We start from the raw sequence: 24,413 nt of genomic DNA on the forward strand, positions 1-24,413 counted from the left end.
GGTTTGGCAGCTTGTTAGTATGCCAGGTAAATCATCCCGCATTGTGGTTTACTGTTGTTGATCTCTGTTCTCCCCATCTCTTGTCCCCAACAAGTAGAATATGAAATATAGTTATACATCTTTATTAGCTGAGGGGTTGTGTTGAAGCCCACTCTGGGATATGAATAATGTAGTAGAGAGAGAGCCTGGAGCACTGGACCTGGTGCAAGACCTGCGGCCTGAACAGGCAGCAAGGTCAGGCCATGGATCAGAGCAGATGCTTACAAGTTCACTGTCCAGTACTTGGCAATGGTATGGCTAGTGTGGCTAAAACACAGGCACGCCTAAGAAGTACTACACATTGGGTATTCATACGTAACTTGTTTGTGTCACTGTATAAAAGAGAAATCATCGGAGGGGTACCTTTGTCCAACCTAGGGGACAGCAGAGACTCTAGCAGCTGACTGACCTGGTACCATTATCGTGGGCATACATGTGTTAGTGTACCTGTAACTCCTATAGGGGGCTAGGACTGTCCTTCATCAACAATAAACATGGCCGAGTGCCTTCGCCACTGAACCAAGCCTGTAGTCTATCTGGGTAGTACTGCTGAGGTCTGCTAAACCAACTATGCTCAGGGCTGGGACAGAATAAGGAAAGAACACACACACACACCAACTGACAACAATACAAACAAGTTATATATTAAACTTCTGACATGGCTAGTTACCAGCCTGCACCTTGTGCCTGTTGGTTCGAACAAAACATCTCCATCCATTATCCCATCATCCTTATTTGAGGAGGGTTTGATGTGTCCCTGTACCATCTTCAAGGAGTGTGTTTATGCCGTAACTCTATGTTGAGGTAGGCCTGTGCTAAGCTTCTGGAATGTGTTTGCATGAATACCCAGTGTCTAGTACTACTTAGGAGTGCCTGTGGTTTAGCAATACTAGCCATACTATTGTGAAGTTCATGTAACGGACAGTGAACTCGTAAGCATTTGCTTTGATATGTGGCCTGACTTTGGTTCACAGCATGGCCTGACTTTGCTGACTATGGTTCAGGCCTCAGGTCTTAGGCCAGGCCCCGTGCTCCAGGTGCGTGCGTGCACTCTCTCTCTCTCTTTCCTACAAATAGTAACTACTACTAAACCTCCCTTTCAGGTTCCTGATGTTAATGCCAGTGGTGTCAGTTAGTGCTGTGTGAGGCAGCGCTCACTTGCACCAGGCCCAGGCTCTGAATCAGGAAGCTGCAACCAGCTCCTTGCTGCCTCTCAGACAGAACCGAGAATCAAGACCATCTATTTTTTTCTGTTGCAGGGTGTTTTGTTGTTTGGCATGAGGAGATACGTTTGATGTGATCTAGACTGTTCTTTCCCACAGGTGTCAAAGCTGTTCCTTCTATCGGTGCTTCTGGGACCAAAGAAATTAAAAAATGTGATGAGATATGCCTGTACTATATTTGGAGGTACTGCAAACATAAGGGTAAGTCTGACTAATGGTGCTATCCATTGAATGTCAACAGGAACTGCCCTGTGCAGACTCCATATCTCTACTAGTAATGAGATATGGAAACTTTCATATCTGGATCACTGGCTTAATGTTGGTAATAATGATTCTCCATCCCATATCTAATGCCTTCAAGGTGAGTTGGTCTAAAACACGGACTAAAAGCTGTCGCAATTGTGAAGAGATTCAGAGGAGAAGCCAAAGGCTGAATAGACAAACACAGATGCGCCCTCTCTCTTAGAGGTGGGCCCTCCCAATCAGGGGTGAGTCATGCTGGTGGGGCTAGGTGCGGGAAGTTTGCATTGTCATTGCTTGCATGTTTCTGTGGCTAGAGTAAGTCAGTTTCCAGGGCTGTTAAACCTAATACTTTTGGTGAGTTAATTTTTTTAAAGATAAAAATCGGAGGAAGATGCTGTTGTCAGACTTGAAGCATAAGTCCTTGCAGACCAGTACCTGGGTCTGATTATTGCCACGTTCATTTCCCATTAAGCCCTTTACCATATGGCCTGAAGTAGCACAACATCTAGTTCCTTTTATATGAACCAGCTGAGTTATGTCAAGCTGCTTCTATTACTGATGTTGCTGATTAAAGTTGTATAATACTGAAGTAAGTTGCCTGGGAATTATGTTTTTGTTTGTTTGTTTGTGCCAGACTCATACTCCAGGAAAGATCTGAAAGATTGTTCTACTATTGCTCTTTGTCTAGTATGCAGAATAAGAGTCAGACAGCCCTCTCCATGTCTTGGTAATAGGATTCCAGCATTTGTCTTTTAAAATATTGTGCCTTTAAAGAATTGACCCCTTCTAAGCTTTCCGACTTACAGCATCATGTCCTAGAAATTAGCTCTGGCCAAGAGTGACTAGCCATGACTCCCTCTGGAGTGTCTTAAGGCCAATGCAAGTGCTGGCTAAAGGAAGGAACTTGACTCTGAGACTGAGGAATGAGATAAATTTAGTGGTTTGATGTAAATGCAGAGGAGACAGAGCTGAATGGGGAGTTTCTCCTTGCTCAGGCTCCGATTCTGGGCATAAAGAGATGGGCACAATGGCTCCTGGGGGCAGGGAACATCTTTTTCTTCTGTGTTTGCACAGTGCCTACCACAGAAGGGCCTAGTCCATGTCTGGGACTCCTAGGTGCTACAGTGACACAAATAATAATAAACTTTCCCCACCCCTGCTCTGGCTGCATAATGGCAGTATTGCCCGTCCTGCACTCTGGGACGCATATGAACTTCTCTTTCCTTACTCCACTGAGGGCACATGGTGGCCCAAAGAGAGCAGGGAAGAGGCAAGGGCTATGGCTCCATCCAGCCCCAACACTTTTGCCTGCCGAGCAAGCTGGCTGCCTATGAAGGAGGACTCTGTGCTCTTGCTGGTGCCATCCCTTGGGTGTTGCAGTTCATACTGCCCTGTGCTTTGGGCCGTGCCTAAAAGGCACAGTCAAGCCTTCAGTGTGTTCACCTTTCTGGTCCTGAAACTCTTTTGAAGAAACTGAGGGAGAAACAACACCAAAAATAGTACCGGGGTTTCCCTGCTGTAACCTGCTTGCTTAATCTTGTGAGAGAAACTGCGCTTACTCCCCTTGCGTGTTTGGGGCTGAGCTGATAAATGCTGAGTCATACTTACGTGTCACAGTGATAAACAACACTGATCTCACACATGCCAGTGTCAGTTGTCAGGGCAAAAGCTAAGCAAAGAAAGGTGTGTGGACTCAGACTTAAAATCAATAATATAAAGCAGGGGTAGGCAACCTATGGCATGCGTGCCGAAGGTGGCACACGAGCTGATTTTCAGTGGTACTCACACTGCCCGGGTCCTGGCCATTGGTCCAGGGGGCTCTGCGTTTTAATTTAATTTTAAATGAAGCTTCTTAAACATTTTAAAAACCTTACTTACTTTACATGCAACAATAGTTCAGTTGTATATTATAGACTTAATGAAAGAGACCTGCTAAAAATGTTAAAATGTATTACTGGTACACAAAACCTTAAATTAGAGTGAATAAATGAAGACTCGGCGCACCACTTCTGAAAGGTTGTCAACCCCTGATGTAAAGAGCTTACGCTGCTTCGCTAGTTAGAAAGGGCATGTTTCAACTCTTCCTTCAGTTTTACTCCAGTCTAGCTCTGACTTCGGTGGACTAACTTTTGATTTACCCCAGTGTACATGAAAGCAGAATCAAATGGAAGGGGAGAAGGCCAAAGAGATCATGATAAAAATGCATTGCAGGGTTTGCTGCTTATTCCTGCTCCTCTCTTGGTTCATTTCAGTGTCCTGCTCTCAGCCTTCTCTAAGGTTATGTGAGTTCCTTAGCATGTTTGTTCTCTTTGCAGATGACTGCAGGATGATTCATTATCATCTGCCGTATCGATGGCAGAAGTTTGATGGAGTCAATTGGCTTGATCTTCCCAGAATGGAGGTAGTCGAAAAGGCCTATTGTGACCCCAAAAACGACAGGTATAATAATGCTTAAAACCTCTTTGCTAAGCTCTGTAAAGGAGCTACATAGCTTTGGGGTAGCACAAGGATAGTCCATCCCTCTGTTTCTGGTTGACTCCTATCCTCAAGAGAATGTAGGGCATGACTGCTTGATGCCCTTAGATAAGACTTCTCCTGAAAGCTGTGTGTTGACCTCGTAAGCTTCTGCTAGAGACTTCTCAGTAACATAAACGGTTGCTGAACAGGATCTCTAAGAATATACAGAGAGACAGTCTGAGAATGCACAGGAAAAGAGAGAGAAGTTAGACAGTAGCTTAATGAAAATGTTTACCTGTTCTTGTGGTAAGTGGAATAACCCGTAGAGGAGTTCTGCCCTGCTATTGAGATTATATAGGCTAATGAAACATGTAGCATTTGGTGCACAGACTGGGTGTCTAAAAATGTAGAGTTCATATTGAAGTTATTACCAATAACTCAGTGAAAGCTTCTCCTGGACCAGGGGATCCCAAACTTGGTTTGCAGCTTGTTCAGGGTAAGCCCCTGGCGGGCCGCAAGACGCTTTGTTTACCTGAGAGTGTCCGCAGGTATGGCCGCTTGCAGCTCGCAATGTCTGTAGTTCTCCGTTCCCGGCCAATGGGAGCTGCAGGAAGTGGTGGCCCGCTCAGGTAAACAAAGTGTCTCACGGCCCACCAGGGGCTTACCCTGAACAAGCTGCGAACCAAGTTTGGGAACCCCTGTCCTAGACTGTTTTTATGGCTGCCAGTCCTCTATACAGCCATTATTTGGAACTCGCCAGGAGGAGTATCTTATGAAGTTCTCCATTGTGAAGGATGACAGATCTTATTCATAGATATAGAATGCAATAGGAGTGTTCTCTAGATTCACCCACTATCCTATTCATTCCTTCTCTGAAAGCTCCACTTTCAACTGACACGTCACTCTGATCATGGAGCACTGGTGCTCTCTGAAGCTCAGGGGTGGCCAGATGTGATTGCTTGAGAGTTCTGGCCAATGGCTATCCAGGAACAAAGGATTTCTGTTCTGTTTTAGTAACGCCTGTTCTCAGGCAGCCCGGAACAGGAGGCTTTTATCCATCTTTGTCATGCAAGGCTGGTGAACTCCAACACTACACAATTTATACTCTTCTGGCAAGGAGGATACAAACACAAGCAAATACTAGCATCATGTGCATTTGTGGTTCATTACAAAAAACTTGTATCAATAAATTAGGTGTAGCCCCAGTCTTTCTAGAAAGTCAGCAATGATGCCCCTAGCATCACGTAGTTTGCATGCTGTGTTAGAGATATAGACAGTGTTAGCTCTTTTTGCAGTGGGGAGTCTAGTCACAAGGATCTGAAGCTCCTGAATCAGAGCATGCCTGCATGGGGCTATTTTCTGCCTGCCTTTCTTAAGCAACCTTAACTAGAGGTAGTGCTACCAATTCCACCTATAATGTAGAAATTTGGAAGCTGTTTCAGCTGGTAATCAGAGAGGATAAGTATGCACAGTTATCACTGGTGTAACTTCTCTGAATTTCTTTCTCTAGCTTAGCAGATCAGAACATCAGTTTCCGGTCAATTACCTCTTCTTCTGCTTTACTTCGACGCCTCTCCACACCATCATCGGTTACAAAACCCCCCAAATTCATAATGACAACAAAATGGATTTGGTATTGGAAAAATGATCTAGGCCAGTGGATTGAATATGGGCAACAGGTGAGCACCTTGTAACGTCCATCCCCTCTTAGCCACTTCTGGAGAGATGTCACAAATACAGTCTCTGCTATATAGTAACCTGTAGATATTGTTTATTTGCTTTTGATTTATAAAACAATGGGCCCCTTCCCAGGGCTTAGTTAGCCGTTAATAAAGCCAGATGATTGACTGTGGATGGGTACTTATGTCTGGCAAAGCAAGCACTATAAGCTTTTATAGATGCCCCCTCAAAAAGTCATCTGATAAAATCTTGTACCAATTTCTCTACCCTTTCCCAAAATAACATGAGAAAAGCTGAGGCTTGCATCATATCCAAGAGGCTAAGAGATCTAAGCATTATCAGGCTTAGTGGTGGGGAATCATGTACAAGATTTATGCGGCATTCATGAAAAATGCCCTTCCAATATCATGCTTTTTCCCTTTTTTTATGTATTATACAGAAGAAAATTATCTAAAGAGAACATTATTAAGGTTGCAAAGTCAAGCACTGCAAAATTAAGAAAGGCCAGAGTGAAAGTTGCCTGTACAATGGTAATTTGGCCCTCCTGTACATATGAACTGATACAGTTTTTAACAACGTGACCACATACTATTTTTTCCCATAGGACTTCAGCCTCAGAGAGCTCTCAGGATGGATGGTGGTCAATGAAGGGGTAGTTATTCAATATTTATTTATATTCTCTTTATTCAATCTGTGGGATGAGGCTTTATTTACTGTACACCGTCCAAACCTGGCACTTAATAAAGAATTCTAAATTTTCTCCGTGGATTTTCTGTGGCTCTCATGACTATAGTATGTGAATGCTTCACAACATTAATGAATTAATCTTCACAAGACCCCTGTGAGATGAAGGGATATTATCCTCATTTTACAGATGGGGAGCTGAGGGACAGAGAGCTTAAAACTAAAATTGTCAAGTGTCCACTGATCTTTATACTGGTATTTCCTAATTTATTTTAATATATGACTTTGTAACCTTAACATTCTCTTTATGTAATTTTCTGTATGTAAGTTCCTATTTAAAAAAAGAAAAAGGGTAAATTGACAAAAGAAAAATTTCACCATATGAAACCATATTGAGCCTGTCATAGGGTCTATACACCTTATGCTGGTTCATCAGCCAAAGGATTAACAAAGCAACTGCCGACCTGCTTAGCCAGAGCTGATTGGCAACCCCAAAGCAGCTGGATAAAAGGGCTCCAAGGTAAGTGGGTGGGGCAGCTGCAAGAGAGATGATCCCTCCAGCAGACTAGTGAGAAGCTGCCAGACAAACCAATGCTCCAAAGAGCGATAAACAGGGCAGGAGGCTGGCAAGATTACAAAGGTAGGAAGTGGCTGAGAGAACAGTATGGGACTGAGAAGGATTGGTTCTCGCTGTTCGAAACAAGGGCCCTGAGCTGGAACCCAGTGGAGTAAGCGGGTGTAGGTTCCGCTACCTACCTTGGTCAGGGATTTTTAGAGAAGAAGTTCCTAAACCCAGGAGACCTAGGGCTGATTAGCCCCTACTGGAGCCAGGTAACTTCTGCTGTCCCATTATCCTAATGGAGGAAAAGACTATTGAGGGCTTGTCCAGGAGGGATTGGGTCTTAATAAGGACTTGACAAATGCAGAGTTGGGTTTGGCAGCATAAAGGGCAGGGAGCCAAGTGGGTGTAGTTCCCAGTCCTGCCACAAGGGGATGCCGACACACCCCCATATTACAGACTACCCTGTGGGTCATCAACAGGGTTGGAACAGAACAGACATCTACCACTTGAGCTAATGGAGCAGTTGGCAGCAGCAGTAGGCTGTTATCCTTATAAATGGATCACCCTATAGAAGGTGATGAAAGATCTACTTTGCCAACAGATTACACATGCATTTTCTAGACAGCAGAGGGACATTGGGATTTGGGAGTCCTAAGTTCTGTTCCAGTTTGTGGAAAGGAGTGTATCCTAGTGGTTTTAGACACTCTTGCCTTGTCACCCTCAGCCTGTCCCCTAGTATATTTCCCACACCTGTCCCCACCCCTCTGCTCTTCTCCATCATAGCCTGTCCCTGCTTCCCTTTTGCATGTGATTCAGGCTGCTTCCTCCTCCTCCATGCTACCTGGGCACCAGCAATGGAGCATTGAGAGTGCAGGAGAAAGTCGCTCTTGTTCAAATGCCTGGCACCAAAGTTGACCCTGACATCTGGGAGGAAGGTTTGCAGGACAAGCCCTTTGAGCCCCTGTAGTCCTCAGTTGGAGCATGGTCTGTTCAGACAGAATGTTTGAAGAAATTAGATGCCAAACTCATTACAAACTTCTACGGTGCATGTGAGCTTGTAAAAATGGCAGTATTCGGAAGCTTATAAACTTGGCCAAATTCAGGTGGATTGTCACAAGGACCGCAAAAGGCACCTCTCTGATCCAGGGTAGTCCCCCACCCTGCCAAATTTGAAGTCTGCTTCCAAAGAATGAGGGCTGTAGAGCTTCTCAACAAAATGATTTTAAGTATTTTTTAATGACAAAATGTTTTTTCCCCCTGTCCTAATCTAATTTTCCAGAATGGCTGAGCTGTTTTTGCTAAAACTTGAATAGTTCAGCCTCCGTTAGACTCCTAGTATGGGAAAGTTCAGCCCGAACAGTTAAAGTTTAGCAAAGTTATAAGCAACTGGAAAAAAAAGGGTCTATAATGGAGTGTTCAAGCAACCTAAACTATGGTGTCCCAGCCAGCTCCATCTATCATAAAGAGATCTCTGCACAAGCGGCTGTAGCCTGGCACAGGAATAGAAATATTCTCATAGCTTGTTCCCAATGAGTAGCAGCTTGAACTCCACCAGGTAGCTTGTAGGGGCCCAGTATCATTTCCAGAGTGCATTTCCAATTGAAGTCAATGGGAGCTGCAGGTTAGAGTGGGGCTTTTGGAACCTCGGATGGGATGGAAAGCAATTTGGGTCTATAGAACGCTAGTGATCAGTGGTGAAATGGTTCAGTTTGTGGCATTTCTCATGTCCAAAACTATTCCGGGAGGGGTTCTTCATTGTATTGATTTTTGGAGGGGTGCAGAAGGGTGATGACATCCTTTCCTTATGCAGCACTTTTGACATCTATGAACGGTAAGCACTGTCAGTGCTAAGTATTACTATCAGTTATTTATTTCTCCTCAGTCTCATTCTCCCACAATCAACTCTGTAATTTCCTCTATGCCTGGAGCAAACTTCTTGACCCTGTGTGCCTCCTTCAAAGTTGCTTCCTCAGTTAGTCTTCCAAAGTTGACCTCCACTCCTCCCACTATATTTTCCCACTCTCAGTCCTGTGTTATACCTGATATAGAGGTGGCCAGGGAGCTGTCACTTTATTTACCTGTGTAGGCCCAGGCCTACTAATGACATATATGCAATACAGTATTGCATATATGTCAATATATGACCTCCCTGGCAGAGATCAGAATTCATGGCTCATATGAATTCTGACCTCCCTGGCAGAGGTCAGAATTCATGGCTCATGTCTATCAATGAATGAAAAAGGCAGTTGTGCAATCTTTTGTCCTTCCAGATAGGTTTAACCCAGAGGTAGGCAACCTATGGCACATGTGCCGAAGGCGGCGCGCGAGCTGATTTTCTGTGGCACTCACACTGCCTGGGTCCTGGCCATCGGTCTGAGGAGCTCTGCATTTTAATTTAATTTTAAATGAATCTTCTTAAACATTTTAAAAACCTTATTTATTTTATATACAACAACAGTTTAGTTATATATTATAGACTTATAGAAAGAGACCTTCTAAAAACATTAAAATGTATGACTGGCACACGAAACCTTAAATTAGAGTGAATAAATGAAGACTCGGCACACCACTTCTGAAAGGTTGCCGACTCCTGGTTTAACCATTACTTTTTCCCCACATTTCCATTCTATAGGACGGATTGCAGGGAGCTTCTGCGCTAGCTTCTGATGATTTGGAGAATTTATTTCTGGCGAATCCAAATGACATCCTACAATTTCAGGCTGGTTCCCAACAATACGAGATCAATTTTAAAGGTACTGTCCCCCTTTAATTCCAGTTGAACACAATGCATTATCATTTATAATTTGGTAGCTTTGATATGCTACGTTGCAGTACTTTTCTGGGAGACGTGTACAGAGGGAGACTGCTGCAAACAGGGCTAGCTGGATAGTTTTACGGAGAAGGGGAAATAGTCCGCATATGCAGGGTGGAATATTGTAAGGGGAGAGAAATCTGTAAAGTGGAGAAGGTATAAATAAGTATGTGGGCAAATTAATGACAGAACAGAACAAGGTACAAATTGGGCAGGGTAAGGTGCATGAGGTAAGTGGGGGGTGGGGGAGGGAAGAGGTTTTAAAGAGAGCTTTTCCCTTTAGAGTAAACATGTGGAAGGCCTCATCTAACCAAAAAAGAAATGGTACTTGACCAGCCAGTGGTTGATTTTTTGGCTATGATTATTACTTATGATTTTGTTTAAGATGGCTCTGTTTGCCTGAGAGCATCACATGCAGCTTTTTCTTCTGCCAGATTCTGCAGCCTTAAGTCTGAGCTTCTGACAAGTCTACGATGGGAATACTTGTAATGTCACAACTGTAACCCATCACACATCTGTAGTTCTGTCTGGGGATCTCCATGGTTTACAAAGTTATTTATGAATTCTCACAACATTCCTGTGGCCTATTATTATAATATCCATTTTGCAGAAGGGTTACAGAGGCTCACAGAGGGTGCATAGAAAGTCTGTCAAGCTCTTTCAGCGCTCCACTGCAGAGTTGTTGACTTCACTGCAGCCTTAAATGGGAGCAGAAGACAGGAGATGAGGGACTGAGCCCTTGTTTAACTACATAGTAAAGCCATGAATTGTCTGGTAGATTTGAACGTTTTCCATGCTATGAAGAAAGAGTGTAAGTGAGATGGAGGGAGCAAGTGATTTCTGGAAGGATAGGTAAGCTCAAGTAAGAGAGTCATAGGGAAGGGACAGAGAAGATTGAAACAAATTAGTAGGGCTGCAAAGATAGTGGTTGCTAAACAGACAAAAAGTTCAACTGCCACATTCCATCAACAAATGAATGTTTATTTCCTCTTGCTGTGTGTGTGCGTGTGGGTGGGTGTGTGTCTGTGTGTGTGAAAAATACATGAAATAAATTTTCTCTTTCAAGAAATGGTCCAGAAAAATGTCCGCTATCAAACTCAAAGAGAAGTCCGCAGGCGACCAAAGTTCGTGTCCTCAGAAGATGTGAAAAAGATGAAAAAAGGGTACTCAATGATGCGTTCATTTTTGTTTTTCACTGTAAAACGAAATGCCCTGTATGGAATGGTGGCTGCATATGGGGAAGTTTCTTGATTCTCATAGATAATTCTGGTTCGCTGATTGCCATAGCGGTTGGTTGTATTGCAATTCAACTGTTCTTGTTCGCCTCAATATACTGCATGCTTTAGTGGAATCATATAACACAGTGCTGGTTTGCAGATAGTTGCAGCAGTGCCACAGTCAGTGTGCAAGACTGCAGTTCTCTGCTGCATGAGCAGGAATCTGCCTGTTCCTGTGGTATATGGTGTAAGAGGAGATGGGGGTATTGATGGGGCAGAACTTGTCTTTTACAAAAGCATAGTAAGAGACCAAGGCCTTGTCTACACTAAACACTAAGTCGGTGTCGACATCAATTTAGCAGGTCTGGTGAAGACACGACATGTCAACAGGAGAGCGCTCTCCTATCGACTTAATTAATCCACCTCAGTGAGAGGCGGAAGCTCCCGTCTACATAGCATGGTGTAGACACTGCTTTAAGTTGATGTAAACTACGTTGACTTAAGTTATATTACTTACGTAGCTTAAGTAGCGTAACTTAGATCGACTTTCATCACTAGTATAGATCAGGCCTAAGAAATGCTGCCCACTAGAAACAGGGGACTAATTCCTATTGGGAACCGAGTTACATGACGATATTTAATTAGCAATCTGCAGTAAGTAGCAAGATTAAATCTGTGTTGTCAAATTCTTACAGGGGAAGTGACCAAAATAGACTTATTCCAAGGGGACCCTGTCAGTTTGGGAGAAGGTTCATGACAGGAGTGGAAGTACCGTAGACTCATTCCTGATTTTCTTTTTGTTTGCAAACAGCCAAAGAGTGACTGATACTCCAGATCAAAACTATCCTAGAAACTGGGACAAATCAGCACTGCCTGACATGGGGTACAAGGTACTTGTGTTTTCTCCTTTTTGCTCCAGTGAGATTGGGTTGTTCCTATACAGGTTCTTTTGATGGAAAGGCATGGAGCCCAAAGGAACATGATAAAATGTCCATGTATACTGAAACATTTGCCATTTGGGAATATAGTTACAAAGGGCCAGATTTTAAAAGATATTTAGGTTGCAGGTTGGTGTCTAGGCACCTCTGAAAACCCCACTAGGCACTGTACGCTCATTGATTTCATCTGCATCTCTAGGTGACTGGGCCAGATTTTTAAAAAGGTATTAAAGTGTCCTGAGACTGCCAATAGGGGTGCTAGTTGAGTTGGTGGATTTTCAAACAATATTTTTACATGGCAATTAGACCCCTACGGCTGGCCTGTGTCATCTGACTTAGGCTCATGGGGCTCAGGCTAAGGGACTGTTTAATTGCAGTGTAGATGTTTGGGCTTGGGCTGGGTTTGGGTTTGGGCTCTAGGACCCTGTGAGGTGGGAGGGTCCCAGAGCCTGAACATCTTCACTGCAGTTAAATGTAGATTTTTAATTGTAGTGTAGATGTACTCTGAAGTTCACATCTATTCAATAGGAACTGGACTGAGATTACCAACTCTTGCCACATAGGCCACCAAAGAACTGTCATATGACGATATGGTCATTACTAGGTCAAGTTGCCTCTCTTTTCATATCTAATCAAACAAATACAGTATTAAACATATAATATATACATCCAGGGGGAGTAGGGAGGGATAGCTCAGTGGTTTGCGCATTAGCTTGCTAAACCCAGGGTTGTGAGTTCAATCCTTGAGGGGGGGCCACTTAGGGGTCTAGGTCAAAATCAGTACTTGGTCCTGCTAGTGAAGGCAGGGGGCTGGACTCAATGACCCCAGGGTCCATTCTAGGAGATAGGTATATCTTTATTTATTTAAAGAAATTAAGCTAACAAATAAGAGCAGAGCTGTTGGACATCTAGGAGTTTTTACTAGCAGTTTTGATGGTATTTGCATGTTGCTTCAACAGACGGATCAAAAGAAATACTGGAATCATCTAGTTAATAGTTCTGTGGCTAAGGAACAGACCAAGAGTCAAGCACTTGGATACACCATGGTTTTGTAGCTCCTCCTTTAGAGGAGGTTTAAGTGCAGGCTCCGTTACCAGATCTGCTACATATGTCCTATGTGAAATTGGCCAAGTCACTTGGGCACAGAATAAGTGGGAGGCATCAAGGAGCTGGTTATGGATTCCTGATTCTCAGACTGTTTTTATTGTAGCCCGAGCTCCATGGTGCTAAGAGCAGTTTTGGGGCACTTTGCCAGCTGGTGATAGCCAGAGAGCAGAACTTTGCAGATGTTGACACACTTTGCAGTTCTTCACCCCATATTCCCAGGCTGTAGTGAGGAGTGACTTAGGAGCAGACCATGCCAGTTCTATGCCAGCTGTCCCTTAGGCTGTATGGACCAGATTCAGATCCTCTTATTCATGTTGGGTGGTTTTGTATACCATGAATAACTTGTGGAGTAAGGTGCTACTCAACACAAGTAAGGGAATCAGAATCTGGACCTGCGGTAACGCTGACACCAGTGACAAAAAATAAGTCTTTGCTCCTGTTATCCCTGCTGCTGCAGCTGAGGGGGAATTAGGAAATTCCTCCGTGTGTGTTATCAAAGGAATTGTTAACAAAGGCTGGGATTTTCAAAGCAGCCTAAGGTAGTTAGGTGCCAAATTCCCTTTAAACTCCAGTGGGATTTGGGAGCCTAATTCCTTTTCCCTTTCAAATCCCAGCCTAAATTCCAATCAGGTACACCTGTGCTAAACTCACTGGAGACAATGGGGTTGCACAGGCACAAAGAATTTGACTGGCAGAAACATGTTATTACTGCTGGTTAGTGATGTGAGAGATTAAAAGAATCCAGCTTGCGTTTCAGTCAAGTACCTCATCTCAGTTGACACTTTAAGATGGAAGATGTTAAATAACTGCAAAGTATTATCAATTCTTAAAGTGTAGGCCAGGTAGAAGCATAATTGATCTGAGATTGATCATTACCTCTCTGACCATAAAGCTTTTCTTTCACAGTAGTAATCCTCCTCTTTCACTGTTTCATGACTGGCTGGGATTCTGCATGCCTCTGTGGTGGCCTTCAAGACATCTGACACCTCAGCCTTGATGAATTTCCTACACTTCAGACACTGGCCTTGCAAACTGTTCTGGAAAATCTTGCTACACCGGAAAGGATCACTTATGAGAGGCTTTGCTTTTTTTTTTTTTTTTTTTTTATTAGTCTTCTCTGTTTAGTATAAAGTCTTCTATTTTCTTCCTCCTTCCCTACACATAATATTGGAGGTTGCAGTATTTATTCTGTAAAGCATTTTGAGACATGAAAAATCCTATGCAAAGTAAAAGTTTATATGTCTATAATCTATATCTGGGGGGGCAAACTTTTTGGCTGGAGGGCCACATCTGGGTGGGGAAATGGCAGGGCAAGGGCTTGGGGTGCAGGAGGGGTGCAGAGTGTACAAGGGGTCTCGGGGAAGGAGGGGGTGTGGAGTGCGGGAGGGGGATTAGGGCAGGGGGTTGGGATGCGGGCTGCGGCAGGGGGCTCAGGGCAGGGGTTGGGTTGCGGGCTCCGGCCTGGTCGCTGCTTACCTGGTGCGGCTCCAGGGTGGCAGCAGTGCACAGTGCTCTCAGCCTGCCCTGGCCCCGCCCCGCTCCTGGAAGCGGGCAGCACCATGTCCCTGCAGCCTCTGTGTGCTGCCCTTGCCTGCGGGTACCTCCCTGAATCTCCCATTGAAGTTCTCCATTCCCAGCCAATGGGAGCTGCAAGGGGCGGTGCCTGCAGGCGAGGGCAGTGCACGGAGCCCTCTGCCCCCACGCTGCAGGGACGTGGAGCCGGCCACTTCCAGGAGTGGCATGGGGCCTGCGGCGCCATGGGGTGGCAATCCCACAGGCCAGATCCAGCCTGCGGGCCATACTTTGCCCACCTCTGATCTATGTTGTTAGATATTGATAGCTTGTTAGGATTAGTAAATCAGGTTCTGTGAATCCACCTCCATCTTTTTTTTACTTTGTGTAATGGTGGCAAAATGGAATTGGTAGCTGAAGAGAGATAAATGGCAAAAATGAATTGTCTTAAAATGTATGACTATAATATTTGTGTTAGAGAATGAGCAAGCTGAACCAGAGGCGGATTGAGCTGCTTTCACCATGCCTCCCAGAGCAGCCAGTGCTCCGTTTTAAGATGCACCGTTGACACATTGGAACTGGGGCCTTTCACCTCAAGTTTTGATTTCATATTTGCCCTAGGCAGCAGTGACTGAAAAACTGTTACCAACTCATGTCTGTCTGGTATCCCTGTGTTACAGGAGTTAGTAGTCTCAGCCTAGTTTATAGTTGACAGGTCACCAGCTCAGCAGATGAAGTATGGAACGTATACAGACACTTGAATTCATCTCTCCTCCGTCTGAGAGATCATTCCCACAGAGAGAGGTGCACTGCACAGAACAGAATGGGGGAGCTCACGTTGGAACTATCTGGGCTGTTCCTGTTCCGTGAGTGAATAGGATTTCAAGTACTACATACACTCAAAAGATCCACCTTTGGTCTCACTGGTTCTGCCTATGAAAGCCTGGTCAGCCCTTACACCCAGTTGAAGCTTTCTGTAACCTTTGGCTGTGGTTTGGTATTTTGTAGGCAGTGGAGATCACTAATCCATCCTCTGAATACACTGAAATCGAGACCTTATTTAAAAAGACAATGAACAATTATGCTATCCAGAGAATGAGGAGGATTCAGAACCCATCCCTTTGGCAAGTCTTTCAGTGGTTTGTATCTATTTTATTACATTACACTAGTTGTGGCAATAACAAGGGGAGTGAGTCTCATAACTTCCAAGACTGTCTCTCCTGGGCATACATGCTGGTGACTGACATTAACTCTGGAGGTTACCCAGTGTGGTGCTGAAGCTTACTTTAGCTCTGTTACTTAAAGGAACTCTTAGAAATACCGCTCAGTCCTTTCTGAGGCTAATTAGCTATTCATTGTTGATGTGCTATTGATGCTGACCTTTAGCGCCCCCTTCTGGAAAAGGTAACATTCCCTCTACAGCAAAGCTGCTGACTCTCTCTTCATGGAGTAGCTACTCCATGAAAATTAACAGATAGGACTGGCACACAGAATTGGTATGCAAGTACATCTGTGTTTACTGAATATTGAATTGCCCTGATAGCAGAGTCTTCACTGTTTGCACAGGTTCAAAAGGAGACTGTATCCATTAATAAGTCTGCTGCAGTGGATCTAGAATGTCTCTTTTAATGGGTATTTTACAAAGGTGTCACACTCCTCTTGGGGCGAGGTTCCTGAAGGCATATTAGGGGCTTCTGGTGTAGAACAGCCAAACTACATTGAACTACAATCCCCAAGGCTTGGGTTATTGGTTACTGATGTGCTCTAGTTCCTTTTGGGTTTTAAATATCTACAGCATAGTTGGCCAATTAAGAACAGCAGCAGAAACATTTAATAAGAGTGCTTTGATGCCATGGCAATTAGGGTTCAGGAGAGCATATAAGATCCTACCTAGATAGACAGATAACATTTTCCCCTCAAAAACAGTTTGGGTTTGGCAATGATTGAGCTAATAGTCTAACCAAGCAATAACAACAATTGCTAAGCAGCAAAAAAGAGTTTGCTAGAAATGGTTTGTTTTAACAGAACAGACCTTGAAAATAACTGACAGCATTTAAAAAACGAATTTTAATCCATGTGTCTTGTAGCTTTTTCCACATTCCCTTTCAGACTTTTATCAAATGTAGGGAGGCAAGTGTGATGGGTTTGATCATACTGTTTTGGTTATACTGTCACCTGACATGCTGGAATTACCTCTGAGCCCATTTTTCCACTGCCAGCTTGGGACTCCAGAACCCTGCCTTGTTGAGCCAAACACGCTAGCTTGCTGCAACACAGACCCAGGTCTGGTCCACGCCCCCAAAGCTGCAGACTTTAACCAAAAACTGCTCAGCAAGTCCAAACCACAGATAAATCCATTTTACTCTGCATAAAGCTTATAGAGGGTAAACTCATAAATTGTCTGCCCTCTATAACACGGATAGAGAGAGATGCACAGTTGTTTGCTCCCCGAGGTCTTAATAAAATCACTTCTGTTTATTAATTAACCCAGAGTAAGTGATTAAGTATAAAAAGTAGGATTTAAGTGGTTTCAAGTAATAACAGGCAGAACAAAGTAAGCAAAATAAAACAAAACATGCAAGGCTAGGCCTAATACATTTAAGAAACTGAATAAAGGTAAATCTCACCCTCAGATATTCCAATAAGCTTTTTTCACAGACTAGACTCCTCCTTAGTCTGGGCCCAATCCTTTCCCCGATGCAGTCCTTGTTAGCTCCAGCTCAGGTGGTAACTAGGGAATTTCTCATGACTGGCAGCCCCCTTTGTTCTGTGCCACTCCCTTTTATATCTTTGGCACAAGGTGGGAATCCTTTGTCTCTCTTTGGGTTCCAACCCCTCCTTCTAAATGGAAAAGCACCAGGTTTAAGATGGATTCCAGTATCCTGTGACATGTTCTGTGAGACCCCAAGCCTCCATTCTTCTTGGGCTGACTCACAGGAAGGCTGCAAGTAAACAGAGCCATTTAGAACCAATTGTCCTAGTTAATGGGAGCCCTCAAGATTCCAAGCCACCATTAATGGCCCACACTTTGCATAGTTACAATAGGACCTCAGAGTAATACTTCATATTTCTAGCTTTAGATACAAGAATGATACATACATACAAATAGGATGAACACACTCAGTAGATTATAAACTTTGTAATGATACCTTACCAGAGACCTTTTTCAGGAAGCATATTTCAATTACATTATATTCACACTCATAAGCATATTTCCATAAACAAGTAATTTTTACTGACATTCCCAGACTATCAGCTGTAATTTGACTGCCAGTGGAATACAGAAGGTGGCTGGAAATGTCATCCATATTATAGTGTGTGTGTCTTTTAAATATATTTTTTACATCAGGCAAAAAGAGCAGATGAAGAAGAAAAATGGAGGGAAAGATGTAGATGAGAGGCTCCTGTTCCATGGAACCAACAGTTCCCATTTGGAAGCCATCTGCAATCAAAATTTTGACTGGAGAATCTGTGGGGTCCATGGAACAAACTATGGAAAAGGTGAGGAGGACATGACTACCTATATGAGATCACAGACTTTCTTTAAAGTACCCAGTGATGATGTTACAGTGATAATTGGTCTTTATAAGCTGCAGTGATTTTTTCGTACGTGGGGGAAGCAATGGGAGGGAAGCTCCAGTGTTCTTTCAGGTTGGAAAGGAATTGGTTTGCGTGGGTGGAGAATTTGATGTGGGGTTGAGAGAATTAATTTTGGGGCTGAAAAAGACTTGTTATATTGGGGGAGGAAGAGGAGAGGGGCGTGTTTTGATTCCTAGGAAGTGGAGGGAAACTTGCCAGTCCATTACCTCCTTCACCTCAGCAGGAGGGGAGTTGAAGACGATGGTAATTTTCTGTCAGATGGAGACAAGAGGTCTCTTCCCTCTTATCCACCCATGATGGCTTTTTTCCTTCAGCTCTTAACATTAATTTTTTCCCCTTGTGCTATACCTGTTGATCTAATGTCTTACTCTTCCTATGCTGTTTTTCTTTACTCTCCCTTTCTATCTCACTCCTTCATAACCCAACCTGCTCTTTCCTTCCTCTTGAAAGTAATGGGAGTTGTACAGCAAAATCCTTTAGCTGTCTGGTGTGAAATCTCCACTAAACATATTGGGGTGCCAATACGCATAAAGTTCGCTTATTGAAATTTGAGTCAAATACATCCTAATAATTGTGCTGTGCTAACTCTTTTGTGCCTGACATATAAAGTACAGCATACACATCCAGTATCCTTACTGTGCCCTTTTTTTGTCTTTCCTAGGAAGTTACTTTGCCAGAGATGCTAAGTATGCCCACCTTTATAGTCAATCTGCTGCAAAAAGGAACACCATGTTTGTGGCTCGAGTTCTAGTTGGAGACTTCGTTAGAGGAAACCCAACCTACGTTCGTCCCCCACAAAGAGCTACTGATATGCTCACCTTTTACGACAGCTGTGTGGACAATGTGCTGGTTCCCTCCATTTTTGTCATCTTCGAGAAGCATCAGATTTACCCAGAGTATATAATAGAGTATAGTGAAGAGGAAAAAAAATGTTTTGTATCTTAAATAAGGGAGAGAGCAGTTTGTATCTCTCACTGCAGCATTCAGATTTTTACATGTTTTTAAGGGTTTCTTATCCTGGATTAGATTGTCTAATACTCATCTCTCATTTTTAATAGAGCACCTTTCCAACTGCTACATACAAAGAATTTGCTCCTCGAAGGAGGTTGGCAAAGGGAACGTCCTGCACACTAGGCGATTACTCTTTTTCATCAAACTGTTGACTTTCACTTGTTCATAATATGTAAACCTTAGGGTAGCCCCACACAAGTGGGGTCAGAATTGGGGATGTGGGAGTGGAATTTTATGATTCTTCTTTGTGCAGCAACAATAAACTTTGGAAATACTAACTAGAAAAGATTTCTCTTGAGAAATACGTTCAACTGAGAGAAAAATTGTCAACTCTAGTTTAATATAGTTGACAACTTGATTGTATGCTTACGGCTTTTAGCTTTTGTAGTGCTCCGAATGATGAGTCATTCAACTCTGATGCCTTTACTGAGGTGGCTCTTTCCCTTGCATACCCTATCATTTCCAAGGGACCTGTGAATTAGTTCACTGTGGATTTGATAGGGTGGTGTTCTTGGAGTACTGTATGTCGATGTCAATATTTTAGATTAAAATCAGTAACTAGACAAATAAAAAGTCTTCTTTTAAATTGCTGTAATGAATAAGGTCTCAAAAGGAAGAGTTCCTCCTGCTGCACAAGCAATGTCAACCTAGTGGTTAGAGCAGAATACTGTCAGCCATGGTTCTGTTTCCAACTCTATAGCAGATTTGCTGTGCAACTTGGATCTGTAGGTAGGAAAGCTGGAGGTAGACCATAACAATTGACCGTCTGGGAAAAGGCATGTCCCAGAATTTGTTGTTTCAGTTGCTAATGATTACATGCATAAATTTAAAGGCTTGGCTGAGATTCACTTGAAAACCTTGCCTTTAGTGTATTACGATTTCCACATGTGGATAGTTGTCCAGCAAATGCTGTAGGACAGAAGTAATGTCTTGGGGTTCTTTGATGTTTTTCTGTCATGCAGGATGGACAGTAATTTTCGTTGTGCCAGGGACAACACATGACTTGTGTAGAGTGAACGTCTTTAAAGATGTTCTTCATCACTCTGGTGCAGTAGAACGTGCTCACTTGACAAGAACTAGTTAGTTCCTCGTTAACTATGTAATCTTCATTTTCTATGGCCAGTTCTATGCTAGGGAAATTACTCACTGCTGACAATGATGAGCCAATCATAGCCATAACAGTGTTTTAACTATTGTTTCTTTAGTGGTTCGGGTCTTACCAGATTGTTCTGGTCTACATTTTCATATAAACCATGTTTAGCATTACCCCATGTCAGCAATGGGTAACTTTCCTAATAGTGACCAAGCATGTTTTAATAACAGATCTTCAGTCTGTTGAGCTCTCATTCAAGGGTTTTTTTGATAATGAAGATCACATTTCCATCATCCCCTAGTAACTTTCTAAGAGCTCACCTTTTGGGCTGAAATGCCTCTGTTCAAAGGTGAATCATTTTGGCAAGAGTGAGCAAACTCCCTTGGCTGGTGGGAGGGGAAAACTGCTACAGCAAGAACTACTGAAGTTTATAATGTGGCATGTTTGAAGATTATTGCATTTTGCTAGGCTTGTGGGGGGAAAAACTGGTTTTGAATTTAGCCAAGTTGTAACCACATCCTGGGCATGGGAGTTAGACAAACTGCAGGCTGGAGATGCTCACGTGAGCTGCTCAGAATTGACAAGCTCCCACTGAGGAAGAAGGGTGGAAGACTAGGAAATGAAAATGCAGTAAATGTCTCAAGCCTTTATACAATCAAAGAATGTTTCCAACTTTTAAAAAAAAAAAAATCAGAAATACAGAATCCAGTTATCCATAGTGGTGGTGGACTTGTTGGAGACATTCCAAGATGTGTATTGAGTGCTTTGACACCTCAGCTGAAGGGTGAAGAGGTGGAGGTTGATTCTGAAAACCTAATTTCTCCCAAATGTTCACTAGGCTTTGGAGTTTAGTATTTGTAGACACCTATTTGATAGAGTATAAAAATCAGTTCTATTACTCAGCTTTTGTCTCTAGTAATTAATTAATGTCACTAGACCTTTAGTTGCCACAGAGTCAGCCATGGTACATAAGACCTTCATTTATAATGCAAAAAACAAAGCTGGAGAAACATTTGACATGCCTTTCAGGCCCCCTTTACACATAAGGAAGGTGGGGTGGGGACAGACAAATTTACATTTTCTCCTGTGTTGCTCATCTTTAAAGTTCCAAAAGAAATGTTAACTCTGCCACATTTCACATAGTGTATATTTCTATTTGTCTTTTGTTAAATGTGTAATGTAATATGTTCTAATGTAAGCTTATGCCATAATCAAACCGATTGGGCAATATAGCCAGTTAATACTGCTATTCCAGGCTTTTTACTTTTGTGTTTCTGGACTTTGATTTGACCTGGGCAACTGTAGTGAGACCTCAGATAATTCTACATACACAGCTGAGTATGAAGGCCTGCATCAAACAGAACAGTTTGTGAAGTTGTGTGTAACTGAGCTTTGCAATCACAAAATGTCTTTTAATAAATTGAATATTGAATTATGATTGTCAGATATCTTTTATGTTTAATTATGTGGCATTGGAGACACTATCTTCTATGAGCAATTACTTTAGACAGTCATAGGAGAAGCAAAAGATTGAGAGGAAGCAAGTGTAGTACCACTGTTCAGAAGGGGGAAAATGTTCTGGCAAGGGCTGGTCAATCAGTAACCCTTGCTATAGATTTTACACACACCCCTACGGCAAGCTACAATGCTGATTTTTATTGTCATCAATACAGTGCAGTCTAGATGCATTTTGTAAGATGCAGAAGTGCCTAAGTGATTTGATTTAGGCACCTAAGTCTCATTGACTGTCAATGAGTTTTAGGTGCATAAGGGCTGGATTCACAAAGGAACTTAGGTGTGGTGATGCTGAGTGTCACTGTGCCTCACTTTAAGGCATCTTGAAAAATCACTGGGATTCACAAAGCCTGAGTTTGGTGGGAGACAGGTGCCTCAGAATCAGATTCACAAAAGCTAGCACACTAGGCAGTCCCTTGCCTAAGTTACCTAGTGGGAGATGCCAAGGTGATGGATTTGTTCTAAGCCCCCCCCCCCCCCCCCGCCCGAGTTTGGTGCCGAAGGGCAGGCCAGCATTGCATTGTATTGGCACAGCTGCATCACTGTAGCACTTCAATGAAGATGCTGTAAACCAGAGATGGGCAAACTTGGCCTGAGGGCCGCATCGGGTTTCAGAAATTGTATGGTGGGCCAGTTAGGGGAGGGGGTCGTGGCCTGGTCCCCACCTCCTATCTGTCCCCCTCTCCAGGACTCCTGCACCATCTAACCCCCATTCCCTGACAGCCCCGGGACCCCTGCCCCATCCACACACCCCTGCTCCCTGTCCCCTGACTGCCCCTGGACCCCAACCCCACCCCATGCAACCCCTCATTACTAATGGCTCCCCCGGGACCCCTGCCCCATCCAATTCTCCCTGTTCCCTAACTGTCCCTGGAACCCCTGCCCCCCGCTGCCCCATCCAACCCCCCTCCTTCCTGACTGCCCCCCGGGACCCCTGCCCCATTCAACCCCTATTCCCCACCGACCTCCACACCCCCGCCCCTGACCACCACCCTGAATTCCTGCCCTCTATCCAACCCCCCGCTCCCTTACTGCGCTGCCTGGAGCACCGGTGGCTGGCGGCGCTACAGACAGACCACGCCGCTGCCGCCACCACGCAGCACAGAGCCGGGCTCTACAGCTATGCTGCCCCAGGGGTTCACTGCCCCACTGCCCAGACCATTGCACTGGCGGTGGAGCAAGCGAGCTGGGAAGAGGGGGAACAGCAGGGGAGGTGCCGGCGATGAGCTTCCCCGGCCGGGCGCTCAGGGGCCAGGCAGGACTGTCCCGTGGGCCGTAGTTTGCCCACCCCTGTTGTAAACCGATGGGAGGAAGCTCTCCCATCAGCATAGTTAATCCACCTACCTGAGAGGTGGTAGCCGTGTCAGTGGGAGAAGCTCTTCTGCTGTCATAGTGCTGTCTACATGGGGCGGGTGGTGATGTAGTTCTACTGATACAGGTCTGTAGTGTAGACTAGACCTCTGTCTGAGCTGGAGGGAGCTGCCTCCCTCTGCTTAGGATTTGTAGCTGAGAATCCCTTTTTGGTGTTAGGCCCCTATTCTGTTTTAGCAAGAAATCAGGGTTGGGGGGCGAGGGGAGGCGGAGACCATAACTTCTCTAACCACTGGGCAGAGACTCACCCAGATTGCAGGAGACCTCCTGTTCAAGTCTCACCTGAGGGGGAGAAGGGATTTGAATAGGGATCTCTGACCCCCCAAGGGAGCGTTCTAACCAATGAACAATGGGATATTCTGCTGGGGGGAGGGGAGAGATCCCCCTTCATTCTCTCTTGTTGCAGCTATTCCACTGTGGCTAAATGATGAAAGAATCATTGGGCCAGGGAGAGAGAAAGACAGCACACATGAGAATGAGACGGTAGCCTGGGGGTTAGCGCAATTACTTGGGAGGTAGGAGAACCAGGGTCCCTACTTCAGTGACTTAATTATTTAGCCACAGTGGAACAACTTCAACAAGAGAGATTTAGGGAATGTCACATCAGAAATATGCTATAGCGCAGCAGCTAGGCCACTCGCCTGAGACCCCTCTTCAAAGCCTTTCTCCCCCTTGGGAAGAAATGGGTGGGTGTGGTGGGGGAATTGAGCCAGGGCTCGTCCACCTCCCAGGGAGTATTCTAACCACTAGCTAGGCTAAGAGTCAAGTAAGGTCTTCCTCTCTCTTCCCCGGCTCCCTTAGCAATTCAAATAAAATTCTATTCATATGGGCTTGGCTGTGGGCTGGAATCAGGTTAAGACTGTAAACAAAGGCCAACTAGGATGCTGGGGGGATAAAAAAAGCAGGCATCCAAGAATAAATTAACATTTATGCATAATTTAAGGAGAAGTTTGCCACATATTTTGGGTGCTTTCTGCTACTAAGTTCACATAGTATTGACTATAGATCTGCAGGGGATTTCAAAATCTAGAGAAATCATCATGGGGAATTAAAAACAAAAAATCCTCCACAGGCAACTGATGTGAGGAAGAAGGAAGAAGTCACATCAACCTGGTGCCTCTGGATAACCTGAACACATCAACCAGTATCTTGCTGCAAGAGGCCTTGGTATTACAAAGAATTAGGAAGAAAAGCGTGACCTCCCAAAAGGCTAAGGTAGGTGGGCTTCTTTACAAGAAAGGAATACCATGAGTAACATAGGCGCACGCTATCCCATTCCCCCTTGAAAGTCTGTAATAAATAGCAAGTGGGAAGGCTGACAAGGACAAATTCTTGTAGGGTTTATCTAG

General features: G+C 44.1%; 1 protein-coding gene across 6 annotated transcripts in view; it reads left to right on the forward strand.

Annotated features, from left to right (window-relative positions):
- LOC120375812 (zinc finger CCCH-type antiviral protein 1-like) overlaps positions 1-21,600 on the forward strand; it is a 41,354-nt gene extending 19,754 nt beyond the window's left edge. The window contains exons 5-14 of one of the 6 annotated variants that reach the window (XM_039496761.1): positions 1,362-1,463; positions 3,821-3,944; positions 5,473-5,641; positions 6,247-6,294; positions 9,521-9,641; positions 10,767-10,863; positions 11,729-11,807; positions 15,483-15,598; positions 17,824-17,975; positions 18,736-21,600. In XM_039496761.1, the coding sequence (XP_039352695.1) occupies positions 1,362-1,463; positions 3,821-3,944; positions 5,473-5,641; positions 6,247-6,294; positions 9,521-9,641; positions 10,767-10,863; positions 11,729-11,807; positions 15,483-15,598; positions 17,824-17,975; positions 18,736-19,019 (1,292 nt within the window). In that variant the 3' untranslated portion in view covers positions 19,020-21,600. Of the gene's footprint in view, positions 1-1,361; positions 1,464-3,820; positions 3,945-5,472; positions 5,642-6,246; positions 6,295-9,520; positions 9,642-10,766; positions 10,864-11,728; positions 11,808-13,868; positions 14,264-15,482; positions 15,614-17,823; positions 17,976-18,735 lie in introns of those variants that run through there. The other 5 variants (XM_039496760.1, XM_039496768.1, XM_039496762.1 and 2 more) reach the window with 5 other exon arrangements.
- The last annotated feature ends 2,813 nt before the right edge of the window (positions 21,601-24,413 follow it).

This window comes from Mauremys reevesii, linkage group 1, assembly GCF_016161935.1.
Source record: "Mauremys reevesii isolate NIE-2019 linkage group 1, ASM1616193v1, whole genome shotgun sequence".
In the NCBI taxonomy this organism is placed as follows: domain Eukaryota; kingdom Metazoa; phylum Chordata; order Testudines; family Geoemydidae; genus Mauremys; species Mauremys reevesii.